The sequence below is a fragment of the Ochlerotatus camptorhynchus genome, unplaced genomic scaffold (genome assembly GCF_037179485.1).
Source record: "Ochlerotatus camptorhynchus isolate MF236.1 unplaced genomic scaffold, CSIRO-AGI_Acam_v1.1 ptg000132l, whole genome shotgun sequence".
Classification (NCBI taxonomy): Eukaryota; Metazoa; Arthropoda; class Insecta; order Diptera; family Culicidae; genus Ochlerotatus; species Ochlerotatus camptorhynchus.
The window spans coordinates 3,379,598-3,404,594 of record NW_027040622.1 but is presented as its reverse complement, the minus strand read 5'-3'; the positions used below and the strand labels follow the sequence as shown (position 1 = coordinate 3,404,594).

The following is a 24,997-nucleotide window of genomic DNA, read 5'->3' as shown; positions in this document are numbered from 1 at the left end:
TCCTGTTCTTGTAGGGCTTCACCAAGGAATTCAGCTCGCTGCGGGCGCTGATAACGCACCACTCTGTGATGCCAGAGTTGCTACCGGTTCCGCTGGCCCTGCCTCGACCCCCACAGGCCGGTCCACGACAAGAGGATCCCGAAATGTACGGTTCATTGAACGAGTTTCAGAAAATTATGGCAGAATAATGTTTATCGAAAGTTGATTGTGAAAGACTTGACTAGTCATTTAACCACTTAGGACTAGAAGAAGCGGGACGATAGGAAATATAAATATATGCGTTTGCAAAACTATTATAACAAAACTGTGAAAACATACAACGGTGACACATTTGGCTTTAATTCGAGAGAAAAAAATATGTAAAACACCAAGTTCAAATTGTTTAAACTGTAAGACGTGTGGTTGTATATTCCAATTGTTGAAACACATTAGATGTATGTAGTGAAAATTTAAAAACCATTAACCTAGTTGTGAAGTTTACATGTAGGAATAATTATTGGACAAATACACAGAAATACAAGTAACCGCGGCGCCGTGGATAATTTATTTTTAATCACAGAAATTTGCAGACGATCACGGTGCACGCCGAAAAATTACCCAAAATTAAGATCTGTTCCACTTTTCTCCAATCTTCCGTTCTTCTTCTTCTTATTTCCTTTATTTAACGTCGGTCTCTGTTCCGCAATATAGTGCCAATCATCAGTGCCGACGGACAATGGGACCAACGGAAGACGTGACCAGAGATTTTTATGCCTCAGAAAAATCCCACCAACCTCGGCTGAGATTGTACCCAGACCCATTGGGGTGAGAAAGCAGTCACGCTTACCACTACACCACCGGCGCCGGAAAAATGTTCCGAACAATAAGCTAATTTTCAGTAAACCACTTATAGTAGTTTACATTTGACTACGCAAAAAATAATTAATTATATTATTTGAGTAGTAGCTATACTGAAGATCCGAGAGATGTCGCCCCTACAGTGGTAGGAAAATCATTTTTGTAGTATGGAGAATATCAGAAAATCCACGATTTGTGACTAAACATGCTTTCAAAGAAGGAAACAAATAAACGAGGGTTTACCTTATCATCATAGTAATGTACTCGTGCAATTTCTGTGCATCTAAAACTTCTCATAAAGACGATAATGAATAAAAACTGAAAATTTTCATGCATTTCCAAATGGTTTTCTACCATTCCCATACATTCGAAAGTGACTGGCCCTCTGGATGTGGATGATGTCAAAAACAACAAAACATGATTAATTACTTACTCGTGAGTATTTTCTACCCAAAATTAAGTTCAATTGACTCAAATTAGAGAATATCTCATTTACTCACACTTAGAAATTTTTACAGAAATCTGTAAAATTTTACCGAAATCTCAACAGCTGAACGTTCGGTAAATAGTTTCGCAGATTTCCTGTAATTTTTCACAAATATCTGTGAATTTTTCGCAGATATCTGTAAATAATTACAGGAAAACTGTAAAATTGTTTACCGAACGTTCAGCTGTTGCGAAATCTGTTAAATAATCTTCACTAGTAGCTTATTGAACGGTAGTCATAATAAAGTCGAACCTCTCGTTCCGTTTTTGACAAAAACAAAAAGTGAGAGTGGGATGCAAAACTCAAAATTATCCAAAATTTAGTGAAACGAACTTAAATTTAGGGTATTTTTTTTTCTCTGTGTACCTTTGTTGAAATAATTTTAAAGAAAAAAAACGGCATTCAAGAAACCTGAACCATTAGAAAAAGGAGATTTTTCCCATCATTGTGACAAATTTGAGTTTAGTTCACTCATAATCGCCAAAATTGCAGGAACTCAGCGATGAGTAAATTGACGAAAATTTTACTCAGTCTATGAGTAGGGTACAAATATGAAACTACACACACAGCAAAAAAAAATATAATATCGATCAACTTAATTCAAGCTGATGTATGAAATAATGATGTAATAGCAAAAAGCAGATACAATATTACATCAATAGATGTAATTTTGTTCGCAAAATCGATGTACATCGTACAATGTAATCTTACACAACCTTAATCTTGGATGTAATATTCAACAACTTTTTTTCTGTGTACAATGTGTTGAATCGGAACCTACCTACACAGAAATAAAAAAATTACCCAAATTAGAGTTCTTTTGACTCAACCTCGAAGTTCCGTACGAGAAGCTATTTTTGGGTAAACATGGAAAAATCTAATTTTGGGTAAATGATCGAAAAGACTTCAGTGGGTAAATTTGATCAATAAGGAACAACTTATTTTTAGGTAAATTTAACTTAAAGATAAGTTATTTTACCGGGCACTTTTTCCGAATAAAAAAACCAAGCGTTGGGTCAGATTAACTCAACCATGGGTTATTTTACCGGGATTTTTTTTTATCAACAACCTATTTTTGGGAAAAATTATACCAACAGTAGGTTATTTTACCGGGCACTATTTCCAGGAAAACAAATGATTAAAGAAAAGGGACGCTTGCAGTATAACGAGCACGTAATTATTCCTAATGTTAAAAACCAAGAACAATAAAATCTGTGAAGACAACAACAAATTTATTATTATTCATTTTCCAACATCCGATGGTGTCGAAGGAACCGGCTCACGAGGAAAAAAGCTCGGAAAAAAGGGAACGGATGGCTTCTACGGCACACCTGGGTCACCAGAAAGAACCAGATCAACAGGCGTGGTGGAAGCTGCAAGTACTGGATATCTGAAAAGAAAAATAATGTGAAAGGAACCGAAATTAATTATTTATGTGCTGCTCCACTAGCGCTATGGATTCGCGACTCACCACTTTACGTCACTGTATGGCAATACACGTCGAGTTCTGAATCGAACAACCGATGGTCTCGAAGGAACCGGCTCACGGGGAATAACAGAACGGATGGTGGTAGCAAAACTTCCGGACATCGCACGCGTTGAACTTCATTCGAAGGGAGCCAAATCACAAATGGCGTCGTCGTGACATTTTTTTTTCATCCAACTCAGAGTTATTTTCACTCAACGCAAACTTTATAGTATAGTACCTAATAAATTTAGGCCCACAAAATTTCCGTTTTGTTTTTACTCATCTTTAGGCAATATACGTATTACTCAACCGTTGAGTTAAAATTAAGCATCATAACACATTGATTTTTACCCAATGGAATACTATAACGGTTTTACTTAAATTTGGGTTGTTTAAACTCAAGCTTTGAGTAAGTTTCATTTTCTGTGTAACTAATAAAAACCAAAGATTTAAGTATACTAAAGGAGAAAAATCTATACAACTTAAAGAAAATCCCAAAGGCTTTGTAGCCATTATGATTATTGTATAAATGATCAAACTTTATTTCTTTTTGAAGTTCAATGACTACAGCATTAGCGTTAGCGTTAGCGTTAGCGTTGTTATGATATACTTCGTAGATTGGATACTAGCGACAATCACGTCTTTTCTGAAATTCTCAGTTAGACTACTTTCAGGAATAATGCTGGGGAGTAAACATTGGTTCCAATCTAAACAAGAGTAACAGAAGCATGACTGTCGCTATTCCCGGCCACGCCCATCTTTACCATAACTAGGGATAGGGAAGGAAATGTTGATGTGGTACTTACTTAACGAGAGGCCACCGACTTAGCGACACCCTCATAAGTGCTACGGAGTTGGAGGGTTGGGTAGGGTAGTCGGTTAGGATTCACCTCAAGTTGGCGATGCAACCAAAAGTATGTATTGTTTATTTGTTGTTTATTTAATCTCTCGATAGCCGGCTATCGAAAGAACATATTCATTTTGTTTAGTGATCATGAACTTTAAGAGTCATGACGGAGAGCTGGGATTAAACCCATGATTTTCTGCTCAGTAAGCAAACACGATCCCTCCAGGGTCATCGAGCATCTCAGAACCATAACGCTTCAATTTGTGATTAGTCCCGGCAGCGTTGCCAGATTGTTTTAAAGCTTATCGGTATCAAAGGTATTAAAAAATCGGTATTTATCGGTATTTACAATTTAATTAACTATATATTTTTGCCGTTTTTGAAAGCGAAAATTTTAACGATGGTGACGACGTGGACTTGAGGGGAATGGCTATGTTTAACGGCTTTCTCAGTCTTAAAACAATCTTATTTTTTTTTAATTTAATTTTTAAAATTATCGTTGTGCTCAAGTGGTGATCAAAGTTGAGAGAAAATAGTTTTTTTTTTCAATAAAATATCATTAAATGAAACCAAAATATGAAAAATCAGCCACAATAACGACTAAACTATTGACAATTACTACAAACAATATTTTCACTTGAAAAAGGCCACAACCCTTGGCCGAAATGTCCAGCAGATTACATCGTAGTTGTTGCAGTTTTTAAGACTGAGAAAGCCGTTAATCAAAGCAAAATTTTAGCTTTTGTACAAGGATCGGAAAATTCCGGAACGAAGCCAAACAAACATCCAAAGAAAGACGAAAGAAGCTCTCCTGAATGAAGGTCGATGAAAGTTCTAAGACAAGTTGGAAAAACATCCGGGAAATAGCCAAGACACGAATTGAGAAATTTGTGGAAAATAATTAATTTCCAGGGAAAGCCAGAAGAAGCTCGGAAAGTCGGAAGCAACTCACGGAACAATCGAAAGAAACAAGAACATAATTCCGGAAGAAATAGATTCCTGTGGGATGTTCTAATGATCCAGAAAATTTTCCTGATATTCATAAAACATCCCTGAAGACTCCGCAATTGCCCTGAAGTTTTCGGTACATTCCTAAAATGTACTTGGGAATATTCCATAATTCCTCGAAAATCCTTAAAGTTCTTTTATTTTTCCTGAAATTAGGGCTGTTTTGGAGTTCTTTGGTCATCCTCGAAGCGCTCGGAATTTCCGATTATAATAAAACTACAGGAATATCTTTAATCATCTTTGAAGGTCTCTGGACTTTCTTGAAGATTACGAATTTTTTTAAGTGCTCTCACAATTTTCTTGAATTTATTGTAACATCAGAATTGAAGTTCTCTGATCTTCCCGATTTTTTTCAATTTTTAAAATAATCGACACTGCCATATAAAGCAAAGAACTTCCCAAACAATGTTCTCACAATGTTCTAATGTTCACGTACCTTCCATTACGTTTCCTAAATTTGCATGAACCCCTCAGGACATTGCTGAAGTTTTCGGAAATTACCCGAGGTTCTCGGAACTCCTTTATAATTTCAGCAATTTAATTAATTAATTGATCTGTCCTGATGTTGTCTGAGCTTCACTAAAGTTCCTGAAAACCATTGATTTTCCCTGAAGTTCTTTGGCCTTGTGAAGTTATATGATGTTTCCTTAAGTTCACTGGAGTTCGCTGGACTTTTCTGAAATTCCCGGGTTTTCGAATTTTAACAGAAGTGAAACTGTCTTTAATTTATCGAAACTTACACAAAAATCTGGACTTATCTGAAGTTTCAGAACTTCTTAACTGTGTGATCGCGCACGGGCAGGATCCCTACGTTGTGTTGATTTTTGTGATAATTACGAAGACGGATAGAATTCAAACGCACCGATTGCTTCGCCGTCCTGCCATGGCGGAGGCATACAAGACACTGTTTTATTGTATTGTATATTGTTTTCTAGAATCGTACAGGGTAGGGTAGTGGCACAAATAATCGACGATGCACAAACACTGTGCCTACAGCTAGTGTAGATCCGCAATAAAAATCTGATAGCATCCTTGAAGTTCCGGGAAAGTTGAAAATACTAGCGTGAGAAGACGAAAGAATGAAGGGTGAAGAAGCTTCCAGGGTAAGGTGAAAGAAAACTACTGGGAAAGTTGGATGAAACTTCAGGAAGTCAATGTTTAAAATCTCGATTCCCTAGGAATTACCAGAAAGAGCCATCGACTATTTCTCGATTGATGAGTAGCCAAAAACAATGAGGAAATGCAAACATTAGTCGAAAGAGTTTCAAGCATAAGGCATCTTTAGAGATGATTTTTTAGAATTTTGAAGGCTCAAAAAATATGAGGTATTTCAAAAAGATACAAGTCTCTCTCAAAAAATTTCTCCGAGCGCAAACAGGCAATAATAATTTTGATGATTAAAAAAAACTGTATAAATCGGTATAAAATCTTAAAAATCGGTATTCTGAGGAACCTTATCTGTACATCAGTATCTAGTTTGGAAATCGGTATAAATACCGATAAATCGGTATATCTGGCAACGCTGAGTCCCGGTCCCTTTCAAATTGTATCATTATTTATGTATGGTCCTAATATTTGAAATGACGTTTCACATTCATCTAGTGGTGGCCAATTTTCATTCGAATAATCGATTAATCGATTAACGAACCAAAAAGTAAAATACTTGTAATCGGTTATATCATGCCGATATAAGCATTAACATCTCCAGAGGATCATCACCGATCGTTTCAAACATGTCCTGCAAAAATGGCACATGTGGTGGAAAAATGGCAGCACATCGAACAAAAAAAAAATCGATTTGTTGTTAATCGAGTAATTAAAAGATGGGACATCTCTGATTTTGGTGTGATTGTTTTGATCAAAATGAGCGCAAAATTTCATCTCTATCGAGGGGGCAGAAAAACCACAAAATTACCTTGAATACGGGGGGTATTCATTGGATGAAAGGGACCGTGAAAGAGGACACTCAAATGGAAAGTTTTTCTTCCGACAGTTTCATCTTAGTATTCATCTTTGATACAGGGCTACCTTTTCGCTTGATATGCAAATAGTTTCCGAGGTTAATATTCAATATCAAATATACAAATTATGGTGGCGATTTATTGTGCTGTGGAAGAGCTTGGGGTTAAATCCATGATTTTCTGCTCAGTAAGCAAAATCGATCCCTCCAGGGTCATCGAGCATCTCATAATCCACAGCACTTCGCGTCAAAGTACGAATATATGGATATCTATTATTGAATAACTATTATTTACGATAATTACACGAAAGAAATAAAATATAAACTACAAACAAAACGTGTCTACTAAAATCTCAAACAGATATTCTCACAAATATATTTCACGCAACCAGGAATTTTAAAACCATTAGACGCTATAATGATACTCTGCACATGTTAGACACAAGAAGAGGCCACTTGCAGTCACAATCAACGATTCTACGAATCGCGAGCGCTCACGAATCATAAAACCGCTGACTGCGACACTCTGAAAGCGAAACTGACAGGCTCTATGCGTCAAACACCCGCCCTCCAATCTCCTCCAGCATCCAACAATACAAATCTCCGTTACAACATCTAACGGATTCAAAACTCCGAAAATCACTCATCTATAGCAAGTGAGTGGAAGGAACCCTGCATGCAACCATTCTTCATGATAAACTTTTTCTGCCTATCTTTCTATTAGGCCTGTGGACATGCGTAAGCTTCGAAACTTCTTACCAAACTGAAGTTCAATGACTATAGTCATAATCATCGAAAATCAATTATTTTATTCATGTGTTTCACTTATTCATTTTTGCCAAAGCATCAGCCTTATACATTCCATAAGACAAACCACATAGGTCCTACAAGAATGCATAAAAGGTATATGTGACCGGTTATACATTTCATTTGACACATGAGCTTCATTAACTTTTTGCAAGACGTCTGCTTATTAGTTGACTTATACATTTTATGAATAATCAGCAATAGAAATTTGCCAAAAGGTATAAGGAGATTATTTGATGAGGCTTCCGATTTTCTAAATGCGATGTTTTACGTTTCACACCATCCATCAGATTTTGTACCGCTGTTGTCGGTATCAACTTTATATGATGCTGAACATAGATTTCATCCGATTTTTTCAAGTCAGAGGAGTTACCACTATTTTTGATTATCACCCCTATTCTGTATTTCGTTTCGAACGAAATTCTCATACAAAAAAAAAATTTTTTGTATGAGAATTTCGTTCGAAACGAAATACAGAATAGGGGTGTATATCTCCGTTGCTGTCAATGACAAGTGCAAGTACCCCATGGGGTAACATTAGAGAGGGTCTAGTATAAGTGAGGAGCGGACAATAGTCGCTATATTCATAGTCTGGCGGATAGAATCTCGGGAACCAATTGAGCTGTCAAATAGTGGAGTCAATCAAGCAAATCACGACCAACAACAGAAAAGAGCACATCAGCTGTTGCGAACAAAACTTCGGAAACCCTTTTCTCATGATTCAAGGCTCGCCTACGCAAACTAACACCATCTTTGGGTTGGGGAATGTTTCCCCTATCCGATTATGCCGGTAATTTGCGTTCGATTGGCGAGAAAAGAATAATCAACGTTTTGTTTATAAACGTTGATAGTAGGTACCTTTTCAATTGTTGGTCAAATATATATATTGAATTGGTTCCGCTTTTTGATACACCGAAATTCTATCCGCCAGACTATGAATATAGCGACTATAGAGCGGACTGGCTGGTTTTGAGCCAAACGAACAGTCAAAGCCAGAGCCAATCGAGCAGCGCCTATCTTGATTGCATTGGCAGTGTTGCTAGAAATCACCTAAGCATATGTTGCCAAGGCAGTTTGTTTTGAATCCGCTCCTCTCTTATACCAGACCCTCTCTAAGTAACATGTATGTTGTGTACACTCAGAAAAAATTAAACTAATTAGTATAAAAATCACACTGGTGGAAACTAACGATTTTAAAATGGTTCACACTGGACTAGCCTATCGGTTTAAAGTACATCGATAAACGTACACTATTCTAGTCTAAATTCTAGTACTACACTATGTTTGTTTTGATTCGCTAAGAAAGTTTGAAAGATAAAATGAGGGGTTCGTGGATTTTCCTATGTTTCGAGGGGTGCATCGATTAGCTTGGAACGGAAGAGAGTTCCAGAGCTGAGTCAAAAAGTTGAGCGCGTTTCTTCGAGACCTTCTGGTTGGTTGCAGCATCTTATGTTCTAAAAAAATTAACAAAATATACAATTTTTTAGAGATCTCAACAGGTGCCCCCCTTACTGTTATGGAGCACATTTCTAAGGAATACTGGGCATAATTAAAAGATTGAGGGTAATTCTGAAATTAAAAGTGATTCTAATGAAATTTTAGAACGATCACAAGGTAATCCTGGAGACATTTGCAAAGATATCCTGAGATAAGTTCAAATTAAAAAAAATAAGTTTATTTAAGAGTTGAAAATAAGTCCCATTTCCGTACACAGAAATACAAGATCCAGGCAATAGAATGTTGCTAGATTCAGTATCTATCCACCCCTCAGTATCTTGAAAAATTTCTAAAATCCTAATAATTTAAGTATTCCATATTGTTATTGTTATTGTTATTGCCCAGTTCACACCCTGGCAGGCTACTGCCTACCGATCTGCACTTAAGCCAGGCATGAACCTACGGAAATTTAGTCGTGGCCTATGCTAGACCGTATAGCATAACGACTTTCCTTTCACTAGCAGGCGTTTTGGTCCCACTACCCGAGCAAAGTCGGTTAACAAAATGAAAGCAAATCGATATTAAAGTGTGCAGTTCCTATCATAATGAAAACTCATTTTGATTTCAAATGTTGCGACATAAGTCTGATATCATATTGTGCTTTCATTATGCAGTCAAGACTTTTTAAATGAAAGCAACTTAACTTGAAGTTCTGCTGTTTACGTCTTGTTTAAAATTTAATATAAATTCTTCTGTCGTTGAACTAATGATTATTGTTTATTTGATTTGTTTAACACATTTTAGGTAATTCGTGACTTGCCCAGGGTGAGATTAGAGCCCAAGCCTTTCAGCTTGAGAAACATGAATGATAACCATTTACTCCAGGCCCGTATTCAGTTAAACATTATGAATGCTAAATCAGTAATCAAATTGATTTAATTGAAAGCAGGATTAGTTTTCCGTTTGCTTCAACAGTGTAAAATTTTGCTCTCATTTTTGCTGTGTTAACCGTTAAGTCAACCAAAATGAGATCAACTGGAGTATTCAAAATAAGTTACATCATAACAGCAAATTTTGATTTCAATTTGATCTTCAGCTTTGCTCGGGTAGCGTCCGATTAGGGGATAGCAAGAGATTAAAAGAATAAAGAAGAGAGATAGAGGATTTTGTTGTTTTGCTAAAAAAAAAAAGAAAAAGAAACACGTTGGCCTGTTGTGCAACATCACGTTTGTTCGCTTTCATTCCGTTCCAAGGGGCAACGTCCATCGTCGTCGTACTCAAATACCTGGGAACATCCAGAGGTGCACAGGGCCAACGTGAAAGACTTCCATTCTGGGCAGCTGCTTGACCTGGGCCCAAGTCAAATTCCTATCGGCTTGCTTAATTTACTTGTTGACACTCTGCCGCCTTAGTATTTGCCTTTGCTGCGATGTTCTGGCGGATTTAATTCATAAGAACCCAAATGTTCTGGCGGCTTTAATTCATAATCAAACGCTTGCCTGCAGACTTCGTTTCTATTGCTATCGGCTTCTGATGACATTTACATCTGAGATCCATTTGTGAGGCCACCAGCCACAAGTTATATACCGCAGGCAGCGGTTGATGAGACCTGCAGCTTTTGAGTGTTCTCCACTGGTGCTGCACAGATTCCACGTTTTAATCGAAGTTTCGAATTTTGGTACGTTGACCAATCTGATTTGATCTCCGCTTTTGTGTAAATGTCATATTATCACCGACCTTATTACCATCACCTTAGTGTGTGACATCAGGTGTACGCTCCTCTGTGTTTTCGTTACCAATGCAGTTAATATGACACGTTTGTTGCATTCCCGTATGTCTCAATATTATTCCTGCTGAACCACCGTCAAACCCACTATCCAGAGGCAGCGAGCCACCTTAACACCTGAAATTATACAAAAACAAATCAAACATTAGCACCAACCCCCCCCCCTTCCTGTACCAAATGCTTTCCTTGTCTCCATTCCGCTCAGCTACTCGCAATTGATTGTGATATAGTGGGCGGAATATTACAATGTGAGACAATTCAATGCAGACGTCTTCCAAATTTGGCCGATCGTCAGGTAATCAGTGGGTTACCACCTGGCACCTCTTAGCAAGCACTATGCTACGAAGCGGACCGGAACTTTCAATGAACAACCTCCCCCAATTTAAGTATTCCATATTCTAACTTCAAAATCCAATCTCTCCTTTCCACATTTCAATCTAATGAACCCTTCAATTCGGTTGCTTCCGGTAGGTGGCATTGGGGAAATTTTAATTCAGTAGCTTTTGAAATAGCCATAAGCATATGGATAGAAAGAGTGGCTACTCTTCCACTCTTTTCTTCGAGTTTAAAAAAAATATACTTGGATGACATTCTATGTAGGGACAGCCTCCTCAAAATATCTTAAAACATTTGAAATCTTAAAGTTGAAACAATTTACTAAATTTGTAGATTTCTTATAGTAGTCTTGGAGTTTACCAAGTTTTCAAATACAGCCTCCTCAAAATATCTTAAAACATTTGAAATCTTAAAGTTGAAACAATTTACTAAATTTGTAGATTTCTTATAGTAGTCTTGGAGTTTACCAAGTTTTCAAATATCCAAAGTTTACCAACATATTTGAAAATTCGTAAAATTGGCACTTGTGGAGAATAGAAGAACTATGAAAGTGATGATGGTTTCAAAATTTTCCACGGGGAGGTATACGAGTGCAATCCTAAAATGCTTCTATTTTGCAAATGGAGCATTTTATTTAAATCTGGTTGCTGCTACAGTGGTAGAAAAGCTGAAATCTATGTCTACACATAAAAATCTGAAAAGAAATTATTTTTTCTATATTATGTGTCTATTGAGTAGTCCTTAAGTTTTCTACTAACGTAAAATCAAACAGATTTATATAAAATGCTCAATTTGCAAAATAATAGCATTTTAAGATTGCACTCGTACACTAATAAAAATTCAATGATTATTTTTATGTGTCCCACACATGATTTTTTGCAATATGATAAACAAATGATATATATGTGTCGGACACATAGTTCTTACGTGTAGACATAAAATTCATGTGAAACCACACATACTATTCATTTGACTCATAACGTAGGACCGCTAGTGGACGGAACAAATGTGAACATTTAGTTCTTTTAATTGATCAATCATCAATTATCTTAACTCTTTCCGTTTTTTATTTGTAAGCGTATCAAATTTGTAGTATTTATTTCAAAGAGAAAGTTGATTAAGAGAATCCAAGGGACTTGTCAATATGAGTATTTTCGATTCATCTATCCGACTTTAAAAGGTGTATTTTGAATTTTTTGTTATTTATGAATTTTTAAGTTTTGTGCATTTTGGTATTAAACTGTATTCAATTCACCCCTCACAGGATTTCCTTCCGAATTATATGAATGGGGCGGGGCGGAATGTATCGTTTGTGCAGAATATGTAAAAAAAGGAGGGACTTCGAGAGATTGAACTCGTGAGAGCTAATTTTCTGACAAATTTGATTTTATTGGCTTTCTGGGTACTGAATATACACCCAAAGCGAATTATTCCCACTTCTCTCAAATTCTATATGGATTTTGAACACTTCCTACCACCGTGTTCTGGAAAATGGTCGGACGATGATTAATCTCACCAATACATTCGGGCTTACAATTCCACATCTTCTATAGAGACCAGGTTGAGCCTTGATAGCTAGATGCTTGCGGGAACTGATGACCTTGACAAATGTCCAAATAATACTCTTAACAAATTTATGGTGGTCCTGAAAAGGACCATTTTGAAGTGATGGTTGAGTAATGCTGAGCTGAGCACGACGAGCTACTGATTCCGATCCATAGCATAGCGGTGCAGCTTCTTCCTCCTTTGATGGTTGCTTATGTGGGCTCTGCAGCTCGCTGCTTGCAGGCAGCCTTTCGTTGCTACTGGAGAACAATTTTCAACGCCACACGCCGAAAGCACTGCTACTGCTGCTACTAATTTCGACGACCGAACACCACCACAGTGGTGTGGTCGTTGGGAGCGTGTGGTTCTGAGTATGGCGATGAGTGTGCAAAATATTACGCAAATCCATTCTCCATATTCGCACGCGCCCGAGGATCGGAGGCAAATGCCACTTCGATTTGTTTCGTCTACTTACTACTCTCTGACGACTGTGCTGGGGAAGCTGCATATGCATGTAGGTAATTGGTGGATTTAATTTGACAATGCTGGACATTTACCAATTTTTCAATAGTTTCTTGTTGAAAATCAACATTCGGAAGCATTGTTATCGATGCGTAGCTATATTGCTGATCGATTGGTGATAAAATTATTGAAATTAGACCAGGGGCAGATGATTTATTAACGTTCAAAATCTTTCTCAATTTGTTACATCCCTGGGCATTGGCATAACCTTGAGGATTGCTTAACTGCAACCAGGTCCCAGGGCTTGTCTGTATCTTTACATTTTGAAAGATGCACACTAGTGATGCCAGTTGTGATGTAGCGGACCAAAGTTTGTTTTGATTTAACTACTAGCCAAAATTAAATAATTATGTAGTTTAGAATTATAGTATAAAATATGAATTGTTTCTTTTAAATAATTGAGTCTAATAGTTAAAAAAAACTGTAAAAAATTAATTTTCATTATTTGGCTCAAAACTTTTGGAATGCTACATCACACAGATACTACCTTTGAATTTGGCTTAATCGAGGGGCGATTTTGTTTTCTCTTTTCTTTTATTTAGATCAATACGATGCAGTTTTGAAGAAAACAACGATATCAACTATATTCCTTCTCGGATGAAGACAACGAAGATGATTTCCTTACGAGCGAATTTGAAGACGACGAGGGCGCAAACAAAATGACTGTTCTACCGCAAATCCCTCTTTACTACTACCATAGAGATAACTCTAAGACCACTGGGTCCCGAAGAAAATCATTATTATTTTTGGCTCACTCAGTACCAGAACAACGGTCCCAAGCAGTCCCAAGCTATTTCACTCACCCCTGCATGTTCTGCATGAATCCACACACCCCTGATATTATCTGTCAAACTTTCATAGCGAATCAAAACAAACATAGTGTAGTAATAGAATTTCAACTAGAATAGTGTACGTTAATCGTTTGCTTGGGACCAATAGGCTACTAAAGTGGTGAGCCAATTTAAAATCGTTAGTTTCGTATTGATTGTTGCTACTACTATTCAATATTACTTCCTCGATTTCTCGTAAAATAGTCAGTCATTCATCGGTTTCATTTATTAGCATTCAGTGGAGTTTTTGCTTTTATTTGTACCACCTTTGGTGCCTTTTAAGTTTTTGATGATTAGATTTGCCAGATTGGGTAGAGGTTTCAAAGTTTACGCATGTCTATAAGCCTAATTGTAAACAGTAAACAGGGTGCCTTCCATTCATTTTGCCTGAAGGAATTTTTGTGAGATGGTGGAGTGGTGGGATATTATGATGATGTATGTTGTGCGTAAGTGGCGGAGGGAAGTGTGGGGTTTGTGTTTGGCGCATCTTGTTATTCCACAGTTATGTCCATAGTTGAATGGAAGGCACCCTGATAGCAAATTTAATAAATGTTACTAATAATACTTAATTAATTATTTTTTTTTGTTCTATTGTCTTTCTCTCTTTATATCGGTGCATGATGAGATACACTGAACAAGGTGAAGATAAAATAATACTTAAATGTAAGTATCACATAATCTTGCAGAATTGATCCGACGCCTACGAATATAATGGAGATAGTTAGATAAAAACACGAAGGATCCACGATCAGATTCAAAATGGAAGTAATGCGGTATAATCGAGGAGCTGTACTAGTGAGATTGATAGCAAGAGATGGACACTGTTTATTTTCATCGATAGTGAACCAACTTTATCATACAGAGGTGCATTCGGAGCAACATTATGAGATGGTTTGGCAGCTCAGACGGGAAGTTGTGACTCACATCCGGAGTCACATTCATACATATTCAGACAACCTGATATCCTATCTTATGAATCCTGAAATACGCACTCCTGGTAATACATTGGAAGAGAAAACCCAACTGTTCTTGCAAAGGCTCGAAACCTCAGCAGAATGGGGCGGTGAGGAAACGATTTCAGCGGTATCCATAATCTATGGAAGGAGAGTCGACGTGTACAACGAAAATGGACCAATTATAAAATTTAACGAGAATGGAACAGTCAATGGAGTTATACGCCTTGCATACCGGATTACTGCTCATACTAGAGAAAGTTGCAGCAGGAATCACTACGATAGTATTATCCAAAATCTACAATTACGAAATAATAGATCCCAAGAGGTAACAGAACAGACACCCAATGAACGAGGTTATCAGGCCCCGAACAGCGAAATCGAAATATGGCAGCGGAACCCAAGGATTGATGCATCACAAATAAGTAACAGGTCATACGAACATACGACAATTAATACGACAATGACAGGAAACCCAAACCAAAAATACAGAATAGCAACATGGAACGTCAGAGGATGCTCAAATGACAGGAAACGAGACGAATTAGACATTGCGCTTAACGAACAACAGATCACATTAGCCGCTATACAAGAGTCGCGTATGCCTGGATGCACGTTCGAGACACGACATTATGTGTGGTACAATGTTAACGATGACGATAGAATTCGCCAACGAGAAGGAGGAGGGACTGCTATTGTCGTTCATAAATCTATACATAAGCCGAATAAATTCAAAAAGATAAATTCGAACTCGTGCTCGTATCTTAGTGACTTCGCTGGAGAAAATATTATATTTATATCCACTTATGCTAGACCGGTGACCAAGGAGGATAATGGAGAATTTTCTGTGTTGATTAGATATGTTTTAGGTCTTTCAAACCACCTACAAAACAGAATCGCAATGCTCGGCGATTTCAATGCCCACCTAGGAGTAGAAGACCTAACGGATAGCGATAGACGCTACATAGGACACAACCTACTACATCGGCAGTCAAATGTAAACGGACTGGAATTGAAGAATCTAATTCATTGTCTCAAACTCAAGGATTACCTCACATTCGCCAAGTCAAAATCCGTCAGAGTTACATGGAGCAACCGGAAGAGTGAATCTCAAATCGACCATATACTACTAAGCGTAATGTCCTTTTTATGCAATCCTGATATCAAAGCGTTCCTGCATCCAGCATCAATCAGCGATCATAAAATGGTGATAGGAATAATTAAACGCAAAAGAAATACAGAAAGTGTAACAATTTCACAAGAAGGTCCAGCCATTCATCCAACGAAGCGGGCTAAACTAGATCTAGGACTACTATATAATGACGAAACCATAAAGGAAAGATACCAGGTAACATTAGATAGAAACCTAGCTCGCATCCCTGGTAATGCCAGCATAAGTGAAAAATGGGAAAAGATAGCTACGGCTATGACTACAGCAGCACAATCTCACTTGAGTTGTCCCACATCTCCTATGACTCCAAGGCGTGAGAAAGCTTATAAACGGTACGATCAAATTCATCACAAACTTATTTTGGATCGGTCGAACTCAGTTTTGAAGAAAAGCTGCGCGGAAGCCAGACGCGATAAAGCAAATGCTTTTAAACAACATTTCTAAGACAAAATCAACAGGTTTCTTGAAGAAACAGAACATGATAATGGATTAGATAAAATGGTGAAAACATTCAGGTTTATCAAAGCACACAGAAGGAATAATGGAAGCAAGCGTGGGAAATTTATCCATATTAGAGACTGGGAGATGAGGCTACGAGAACAAGGAGCGGGGACAGATATTCAGCTAACTGATGAAACTGACGAGCGCTCTCCGGGACCAGACCCTACAAAGGACGAGGTGATAAGAATAATAATAGAAATGCGTAACAATTCCGCACCTGGCCTGGATGGAATAGCAGCTGAATTGCTGAAACACGGATCTGAAAACCTACTGGATCAATTAGTGGAACTACTAGTCGACGTTTTTCGGAGCAACGAAGTCCCGGTGTCATGGGCAACAACAATACAGATACCAATCCCAAAAATACCCAGCCCACAATCGACAAATGACTACAGGCGAATTACATTATGCTCAGTAGCATATAAACTGTATGCAAAAATATTGCTGAACAGACTACAACAGCAACTTCCGCAGATTCCCGATTACCAGATGGCCTTCATGCGAAAAAGAAGTTCTACGGACCAGATTTTTGTTCTTCGACGGATACTGGATGAAAAATGGCGTAAAGGCAAACCCGTCATTATAGTATCTGTGGACCTTCGGCAAGCATTTGATAAAATCGATGTGTCAAAGCTTTCCCCAATATTGCGGGAAATGGGCGTGTCCGAATCATTGGTTAACAGGATTCTTAAGGCGTGTTTGAGTGAAGAGGCATCCTTGCAGTGGTATGGCCAACGCACGCAAATAACACGAAAGAAAAGAGGAATCAAACAAGGTTGCCCCATCAGCCCAATCTTGTTTGTTATCATGTTGCATCACGTACTTGTCACGATGAAGGAATTTATCCCAGAACTAAATATGGAGCATATAGAGAGTATCGTACTACCGCTCATTCTGGCATATGCTGATGACCTCCTGTTTTTGTGTGAAAATATTGACGAAGTCGAACATCTGCTATCTGTATTGGAACCATTATTAGCATCGATTGGTTTGGAAATAAATACCTCCAAAACCAAAGTACTGTTTAGGGACCCGTACAATATAAGGAACGTTAACCCAGACCAGACATATGATTTTGGAAAATACAAACTAACCCTAGTAACGAAACTGACATACCTAGGAGCAACGATTACCAGCAGTCTAACCCGGAAACAGACAACATCAGATCGAATAAAGAAAGCATACAAAGCCTTCCATACACTATGCGGTTTTTTGCGACAACACCCAGTAAGATGGCCTGTGGTAAAGAAACTGTATCACGCTTTGATAACGCCGGTAGTAACGTATTCAATGGAAGTGGCAACGGTACTCAAAAGTAATAGGAACTCCCTCCGTAGAATGGAGAGCACGATGTTGTCTACACTAAAAAGATTGAGCAGGAGTAATGCAGGGTCTCGTGAAGGAGAAGAATCTGAAAACATGAACAGTCACAGCAGCAACAACCACAAGAACAACAATTAGTCAATGTAGAGACTTCACCGAACAATGAACAGTCTGATTCACAGTATATAGCTGTACGGGAGTTGGAAGGAAGAACCATAAATAATAAAATCAGGGTTTCTCGTCTAAACTTTTATGGACACGTCGTTAGAAGCGCACCTCAGGGGATTATCAGGAAAGCCCTAGAGTATAGGATCCCGGAGAAGAAAAAAGTTGGAAGACCCTGCTTCACTTGGAAAACCAGCGCAAGGCAGGATGTAGAAAGAAGCGGTCGATCGGTGGATTATTGGCAAGAGGTGGCTAATAACAGAAGTGAGTTCAAATCAGCCACGACAAGATTGTTCACTGAAATGGTGGAATCAGAATACGAAGACTCGGAAGTTACTCTCAGCGATTCAAGTAGCGATGAGCAACTGAACATCCTGGATTTCAGAGGTTTCTCTGAAGACGAGGATGATGGTTTCCAAGGATTCGACTAACTATGTGATGGTAAAATCTACTAACAACTTCCCATACTTTTCACCAACCTCGATCATTATTAACAGGTAAATATCCATTTTATTAAATTACTATATTATACTGTCATTACTGTTAACACTATCATTGCAACTAATTCAATTAGGCATATTCAATTGACCTGCATCGGGTTATTATTTTGCATGTAATGATATGGGAAAAGGGGGGACTCACGATTCAGCATGGAGAGTGTATAGGAGCCGTTCTAGGGGTTGGTTGGGGCATGTGGTTCATTTTAGACATTATAGTCTGACGTGAGAACCATGTTCCACTCAAGTTCTGGAATTTGGCCTTGAGACTTGAGATCTGGCCTTCATAAGACCCCCTTCTGTCTCGCAAAATCAAAATCAAAAATCAAAATCAAATCTTTCTCAATTTGTTACATGTTCCATTTTCGGTTTTCACAAAGTGTACCCCCATATAGAAATCAAAGACGTAGTCCTACGTCAAAAGGCGTGACAAAAGTAAATCAATTCATTTGTTCCGTCGTTGTTGACCATTTTCTTGAACAATTTGACTCTCGAAACGTTAAGTTGAAAAGTTGAACACCGCATGACAGAAATTCGGATACGTTTCAGCCAATGAAAATTACCATACCGTTTTCGAAAATCCAACAAATGACTGTTTTTACAGTGTAGTTATAGCTTAGATAAAACTAAAGAGGAATCGCTTGCTCAGTCCAGCCAAGTATTATATACCCGCGCAACAAGCCCCAGCCAGCATTCGTACAAAGTACACGCACAGAAAACGAACCAGTCAAATTAAATTCCTAATGTGAATTATTTCGAATAATTACAATTACAGTGTGAAATCCTGCAGCTAATGTCTTTTTTTTTGCCTCGATTCGGTTCGGTGCTACCACATACCCATAACCACCCTTCGCGCGCTGAAATCCTTCGTTCCGTTGACCTGTGTTCCAATGATTCTTCCCACGAAAATCTCCCTCCATTCTTACTTTGTCCTTTCCTATAAATGCTAGTCACAATATACTCGCGATCCACGTAATACGATTACCAGAAAATATATATAAATAGTTCATACTTTCTTTTCTGAATAGTAAATCTGAATCGCACTTTTCTGGTTGTACCAAATGTGAAGGTGTGCAAAAAATTCATAACAAAAGAGAGTGCTCTTGTCTTCTAGTAGATCGTCTTTGTGGTGGAAATTGTTCTTCTCTTGCTTGTCGTGTGTTTGGATCTAGAACTGCTACATTTAAGATTCAATTCATTCGGTACAGGGTTGGCGGTTGCAGAAGGGAGGAAACGGTGGTTTTACGATGCTTCACCAGCATCGACCGCTTTCCAACTGAGTAGATCATCCAATAGCGATTGCATGATCGGATTCTCGCCTAGTCGTTCGATCTAGGGAAAAATAATACAATTTCGTAAAACCTGCCTACAATGCGAATAAAAATTGTAACTCACCTCAGCTCTAGCTTCATTGTCGAGCATTTCTAGTACTTCAGCGGTGTATTTAAAACTACCAAGCTTTTCTAAGAGGGATACGCAATAGCGCTTCACTTCAACGTCCTGCGTTCTTTGTCGTAAAATATCTAGAACAGACAAAACGTCAATTACTTCAAACTCCCGAATACAGTAATCCAGACATCACTCACGCAACACCTGTCGATCCTTTTGATTCAGCACCGCGTGTATCACCGGGAAGCTAAATTTGCCCTCGGTCAGATCTTCGCAGTAGCTCTTGTTGTCCGAGTAATCCTTCGACGTCAGATTGCAGTAGTCGTCCCGGATCTGGAACGACAGCCCCAGGATGGCCGTCAGTTTGGTAAAGTCTTTGTTGCTATCACTAAACAGTTGCATCAGCCGGATGGCCAGCATGAACAGTCCGCCAGTCTTTCGGATCACCATCTGTTTGTATTCCGCTTCGGTTGGACAGATGAAGTTGTCTCGCCAGTAGATTTCCATCCCCTGACCTCGGTGCAGCTCCAGTAGCTGCTCGGTTACCACCTGTTGGGCCTGTTCCAGGTTAGAAAGAATTGAATCAATCGCTTCCTTAATTCAAGGGCAACGAGCGGATCCTACCTTCGGATGACCCAGACTGTGAACCTTGGCAAGTGCCAACACCAGAACGTAGTTACCGGCGTTGATCGTACTCGCTATGCCGTAGATCTTGTGAGCTACCGGAATTCCTCTTCGGAGTATAGAGTTATCTTCGATATCATCGATTCTGTGCAGATTTTGTGGTCGAATCCCGGAAACAAAAAGAAAAATTGAGCGCCCGTTAGTGATGTTAGTGGATTGAGTTATACGATAGGTACCTCAACTTCTCTTCATGACTTTGGCGCTCTTATCCAAGCTTATGCCGAATCTCAACTTAAGTGCCCTTTTAAGCACATTTACACTTAATAATTGATAATTTTTAAATAAGCATTACAATGGTGGTTGTTATTCAGTACCATACGTACAAGACTCCCCTGATTGGGACGTCAAATCATCCAACAAATCGATATCGATACAAGCACTATTGCGTCAGAAAGCAACTTAACTCAAGGCCAAACCGCAAGTCGATCGAACCCTGATTAATCACGATTTTGAACAATGAAAAGTGGTTCATACTCACAGCAAACTGGAATTGTGCATCATCTGAACGACCTCCCCGATCGCGGCCAGCTTCTCCTCCTGAATGTCCAGCCAATGGTTAAAGGCCAGTGCCATCTTGGCACGAAATTGCTTTCCCGGTATCTGCTGGATGTAGGCAAACGGTTCCAGCAGTATCTGACAGCAAACAACAAAACAAACATTGTTATCAGTCATCATTGGTCATTCATTGTCTTTGGATGATTCATCGAAATGAAGTAGAACATTCTTACCGCATCTTGTTCCTTCTGCAGTGATTGATCCCGGCACTTCTCCAGAATCTCGTTGAACTCGTCCATATCGAATTTGGCCATCCTGAATAAACAACACACTACAATACACCTACAATTGCGACCACACAAGGAGATTCCTGGAGGAAGGGTTGAGATCACAAGAAGCGGCGCAGGTTCTAAGTGGTCTTGGGGTACCCAACGCACTGCTATTTACAACTAATTGTAAAAATCGTAAAAGTAGTTGCCCTTAAATTTATTTTAGCATAAAAATTATCGAACCTTTCACTGGAGCAGGTAAACAATGATGCGATCAACTGACAGCCTGCCTGACTGCGACTGCGATGTGGAAATGTCATTTTTTTTTTATTGGCGTTGACGGCGACTCTGTAGCTCCCTTTTTATGGCACAGACCTGTTGGTCCATATTAAGACTCTGTAGCTCTTCACTCCTATGAGAAAATCCATAAGCAAACGTCAGACTGTGCGTGAAACATGGCGGACTTTGTACTATCCTTTCACTCCACCGAAAGTTCCCATAAGAAACTGTCTATATTTGCTAGAAGAGCAAATTTTTCGACGGTGCCGTCAACGCCAATAAACCAAGTTTTTGGTTTTTCCTATTGACCGTTTGGTGGCGTTGTGAGATGCGATGTTTTTTCAAGGGGACATGACACAGCATATACACACAAAATATTACAAAACCAATATTGATTAAATTTTATGCATTTTATGATTAATCAAAATTTATACATTTTTTCGATTTATATATCCTTCAAAACTATACTAAGTTTTATGTCGCGAGACCGTCGCACTTAGATGGTACTTATCCCGTCATCAGGGGAAGGAAATAAAACACGTGTGCAACTTACCTTGTGAAGAGCTGGTCCGAAAGTGAGTTGCCCGTGTGTGTTTATGAAGCGTTTCCATAGACGAGTCCATAGATACCTCTGTTTACCAGCATTGAACTATTGCGCTTACAACGGAGGGCTGCACACATGGCTTGCTGACTCGTTAAGCATCAAGTTAAGACCTGCTTACACTACCGCTAGTATATGCCACACATGACCCTCTCTCCATGTGTTGCCATGTGGTACAATCCAGTAGTAGTGGTGTTGCCATGTGGTACACTGAAAAATTGAAATAGCAGTTTAGTCACCAAAGTTTTCGAGCCGCTCCGTCTGTCACTTCGTTTGTGCTAGGACGGTGATCAGCCGCTCCTAACATGGAGAACAGACGCCGTTTTGAGCCGCACCTCCATGATGAACAGACGCTCAGGTTTGGTGAAGCATTTCCTCTATCACCGTACTATGGTTACCGCGCCAGTTTTCGCGTCGCACCTCTTCACTTTGCTATTGCCGGACTGGCAACATTGCCCAGGCTACGCCAACCAGCTGTGTCCATGTTTCAGCTGGTAGTCTTTTGTTATCATATGACTCGAGGAGGCGTGAAGTAGGAACTTGTGAGGACCAGGGCTAGGTATTCCGCTCCTTCCAGGTTGTCAACTCACCATTTTGTAGCCCTAATTTAAAGCCCAAGCGCAATGACAGCGGAAGCGGAACGGCAACGGCAGCGGAAAAGCCCGATCTGAGTAAGCCAACTTGTCTAATTGAAAACTTGTTGGAACCAAATCGACTTCGGTTAGGCATCTTGATGTCATTTGTGACAACTGTCAAACTTTCCGTTTCCGTTCCGCTTCCGTTCAAATTGCGTTTGGGCCTCTACAGCTAAAATAACAACACATTAAAAATCTGGAAGAACATTTTCAAATCAAAGTTGGCACTCGTGGAGAATAGAAGAACTATGAGAGTGATGATGGTTTCAAAATTTTCCACGGTGAGGTATACGAGTGCAATCTTAAAATGCTTTTATTTTAGAAATGGAGCATTTTATTTAAATCTGGTTGCTGCTACAGTTGTAGAAAAGCTGAAATCTATGTCTACACATAACAATCTGAAAAGAAATTATTTTTTCTATATTATGTGTCTATTAAGTAGTCCTTAAGTTTTCCACTAGCGTAGCATCAACCAGATTTAAATAAAATGCTCAATTTGCAAAATAAAAGCATTTTAAGATTGCACTCGTATACCTCACCGTGTACAATTTTGAAACCATCATCACTCTCATAGTTCTTCTATTCTCCATTAGTGCCAACTTTGATTTGCCAATTTAGCTTTCAATATTTTTTGAGTGTACAGACCCACCCTAATGAGAAAACATCGAAATTCATAGACAGAAGCTGATCGGGGGAAATCGCTGATAGGGCACCATCGTCTGCCGAAGTGGAATGTTTTGACAGTTGAGCTCAAACGTGTAAAGATTTTGTTGTTTTGGTCCCCCTCGATCCGTGATTAGATAGAATCTAGTGAAAGTTCCGAAGTTCTCCGTCGTGAAATGGCAGCCGCGCAAGCACCGATGCGTCCGTGGGACTCCTCGTTCCAGCACACGGACCGGGAACGGTGGGTCTGCATCTATCCGGCGTACATCAACAAGAAGAAAACCCGCCAGGAGGGCCGTCGCATTCCGAAGGACCTGTGCGTTGAAAACCCGTCCTACCAGGAGATCCGGGACGTGCTGCATGTGCTGAACCTGAACGTGATTGTGGAAAATAAGCTGTATTCGCGGGAGAAGAGCAAGGTAGGTGGATGGCCTTGTGCATGTTTTTTGTTTGTTTTGGAATTATAGCGGGACGTGGTAAATTTATAGGAGCTTGCGTACCGTGGAAGGATTCGCGTTCAGTTGAAAGACAGCGATGGAAGCCCCATTAAGCAGGAGTTTCCGAGCAGGGATAGCTTACTGGCATATTTGGGCAAGACGATTCCCCAGTTGAAGACGAGGCAGGGCAAACCGGCGGAACCGGTTGCGCAGGTTCATGCCAGCGCAGGTTCCAGTGGTGGTGGACAATCCCACAAGAAGGGCAAGGGAAAGCGACGGTAGGTTGGGACGAGTGGATATTTATTTTCTTATTGTGCAAAATGAATGTGAATTAAATTGTTTTGAATTTTCGGAAACGGATAAAGCTTTTATTTGACATTAGAAAGAACATCATTCCTTTGGGTTGTTACCTCCGATGTAGACAAGCTAGAAGACAGGATTGGATTGGAACGGTCGAAACTGCAAGATATGATGGAGCACTGCGGTTACAGTTTATGATATGGTTTTATGATGTAGTAAAACTTACGGGATATATTGGAGGTTTTAGCAACCGAAAGAACCTTTGCAGGGGTTGGGGTTGAGGATTAGGACGTCCATTTCGTCGACGGTTTTGTCGACGAATTGGAAGATTCGGTTCGTAACTATTAGCCTGCCTCACCATTACCTTTTTAGTTATAGCTGCAGGAGTAGTAGAAGTAGTAGTAGTGGTAATTGTCGTGCTAGCAGTTCGTTTGATTCTGGATTCTCCAGGTTCTACACCGATGCCAAGGAATGTTACCAGCACTAGAACTAACCAGAATAGACCCTGCATTTCGAGCGAAGCTAAATAGAAACTGAAATGAGGATTCAAGGCTTACGCGTGTTTGCATTGCATTGGCAGAGTTGTAGATATGTACGTGCCTTTTAGACCTGAATGATAAAAGTGAAAGTTTGTCCATACGAAAATAATCAGTTCCCGCGTGCACCAACATGAGTGATGCCAAACATTAAATATTGTAGCAACCACGGAGCGTGCTGGGTTATTCCTCGGATTCGAGTAATTCACATTCGGTTGCCTTGCTTTTT

General features: G+C 39.2%; 3 protein-coding genes across 3 annotated transcripts in view; 2 read left to right on the top strand and 1 right to left on the bottom strand.

Moving 5' to 3' along the window:
• Positions 1 to 524, top strand: part of LOC135700327 (EGFR adapter protein-like) — a 60,632-nt gene extending 60,108 nt beyond the window's left edge. The window contains exon 4 of the mRNA XM_065220818.1: positions 15 to 524. Within this exon, the coding sequence (XP_065076890.1) occupies positions 15 to 188 (174 nt within the window). The 3' untranslated portion in view covers positions 189 to 524. The remainder of the gene's footprint in view (positions 1 to 14) is intronic.
• An 18,526-nt stretch (positions 525 to 19,050) lies between these two features.
• Positions 19,051 to 21,572, bottom strand: qm (quemao). Its single transcript, XM_065220762.1, has 6 exons — positions 21,282 to 21,572; positions 21,032 to 21,186; positions 20,494 to 20,638; positions 20,067 to 20,427; positions 19,876 to 20,003; positions 19,051 to 19,812 (listed from the first exon to the last, which is right to left on the bottom strand). Exons 1-6 carry the CDS (start codon positions 21,360 to 21,362, stop codon positions 19,723 to 19,725), a joined length of 960 nt encoding a protein of 319 aa, XP_065076834.1. The 5' UTR covers positions 21,363 to 21,572; the 3' UTR covers positions 19,051 to 19,722.
• A 2,017-nt stretch (positions 21,573 to 23,589) lies between these two features.
• Srp19 (signal recognition particle 19) lies at positions 23,590 to 24,248 on the top strand. Its single transcript, XM_065220761.1, has 2 exons — positions 23,590 to 23,914; positions 23,984 to 24,248. The coding sequence occupies exons 1-2, from the start codon at positions 23,672 to 23,674 to the stop codon at positions 24,212 to 24,214; spliced, it is 474 nt and encodes a 157-aa protein (XP_065076833.1). The 5' UTR covers positions 23,590 to 23,671; the 3' UTR covers positions 24,215 to 24,248.
• Positions 24,249 to 24,997: the final 749 nt, after the last annotated feature.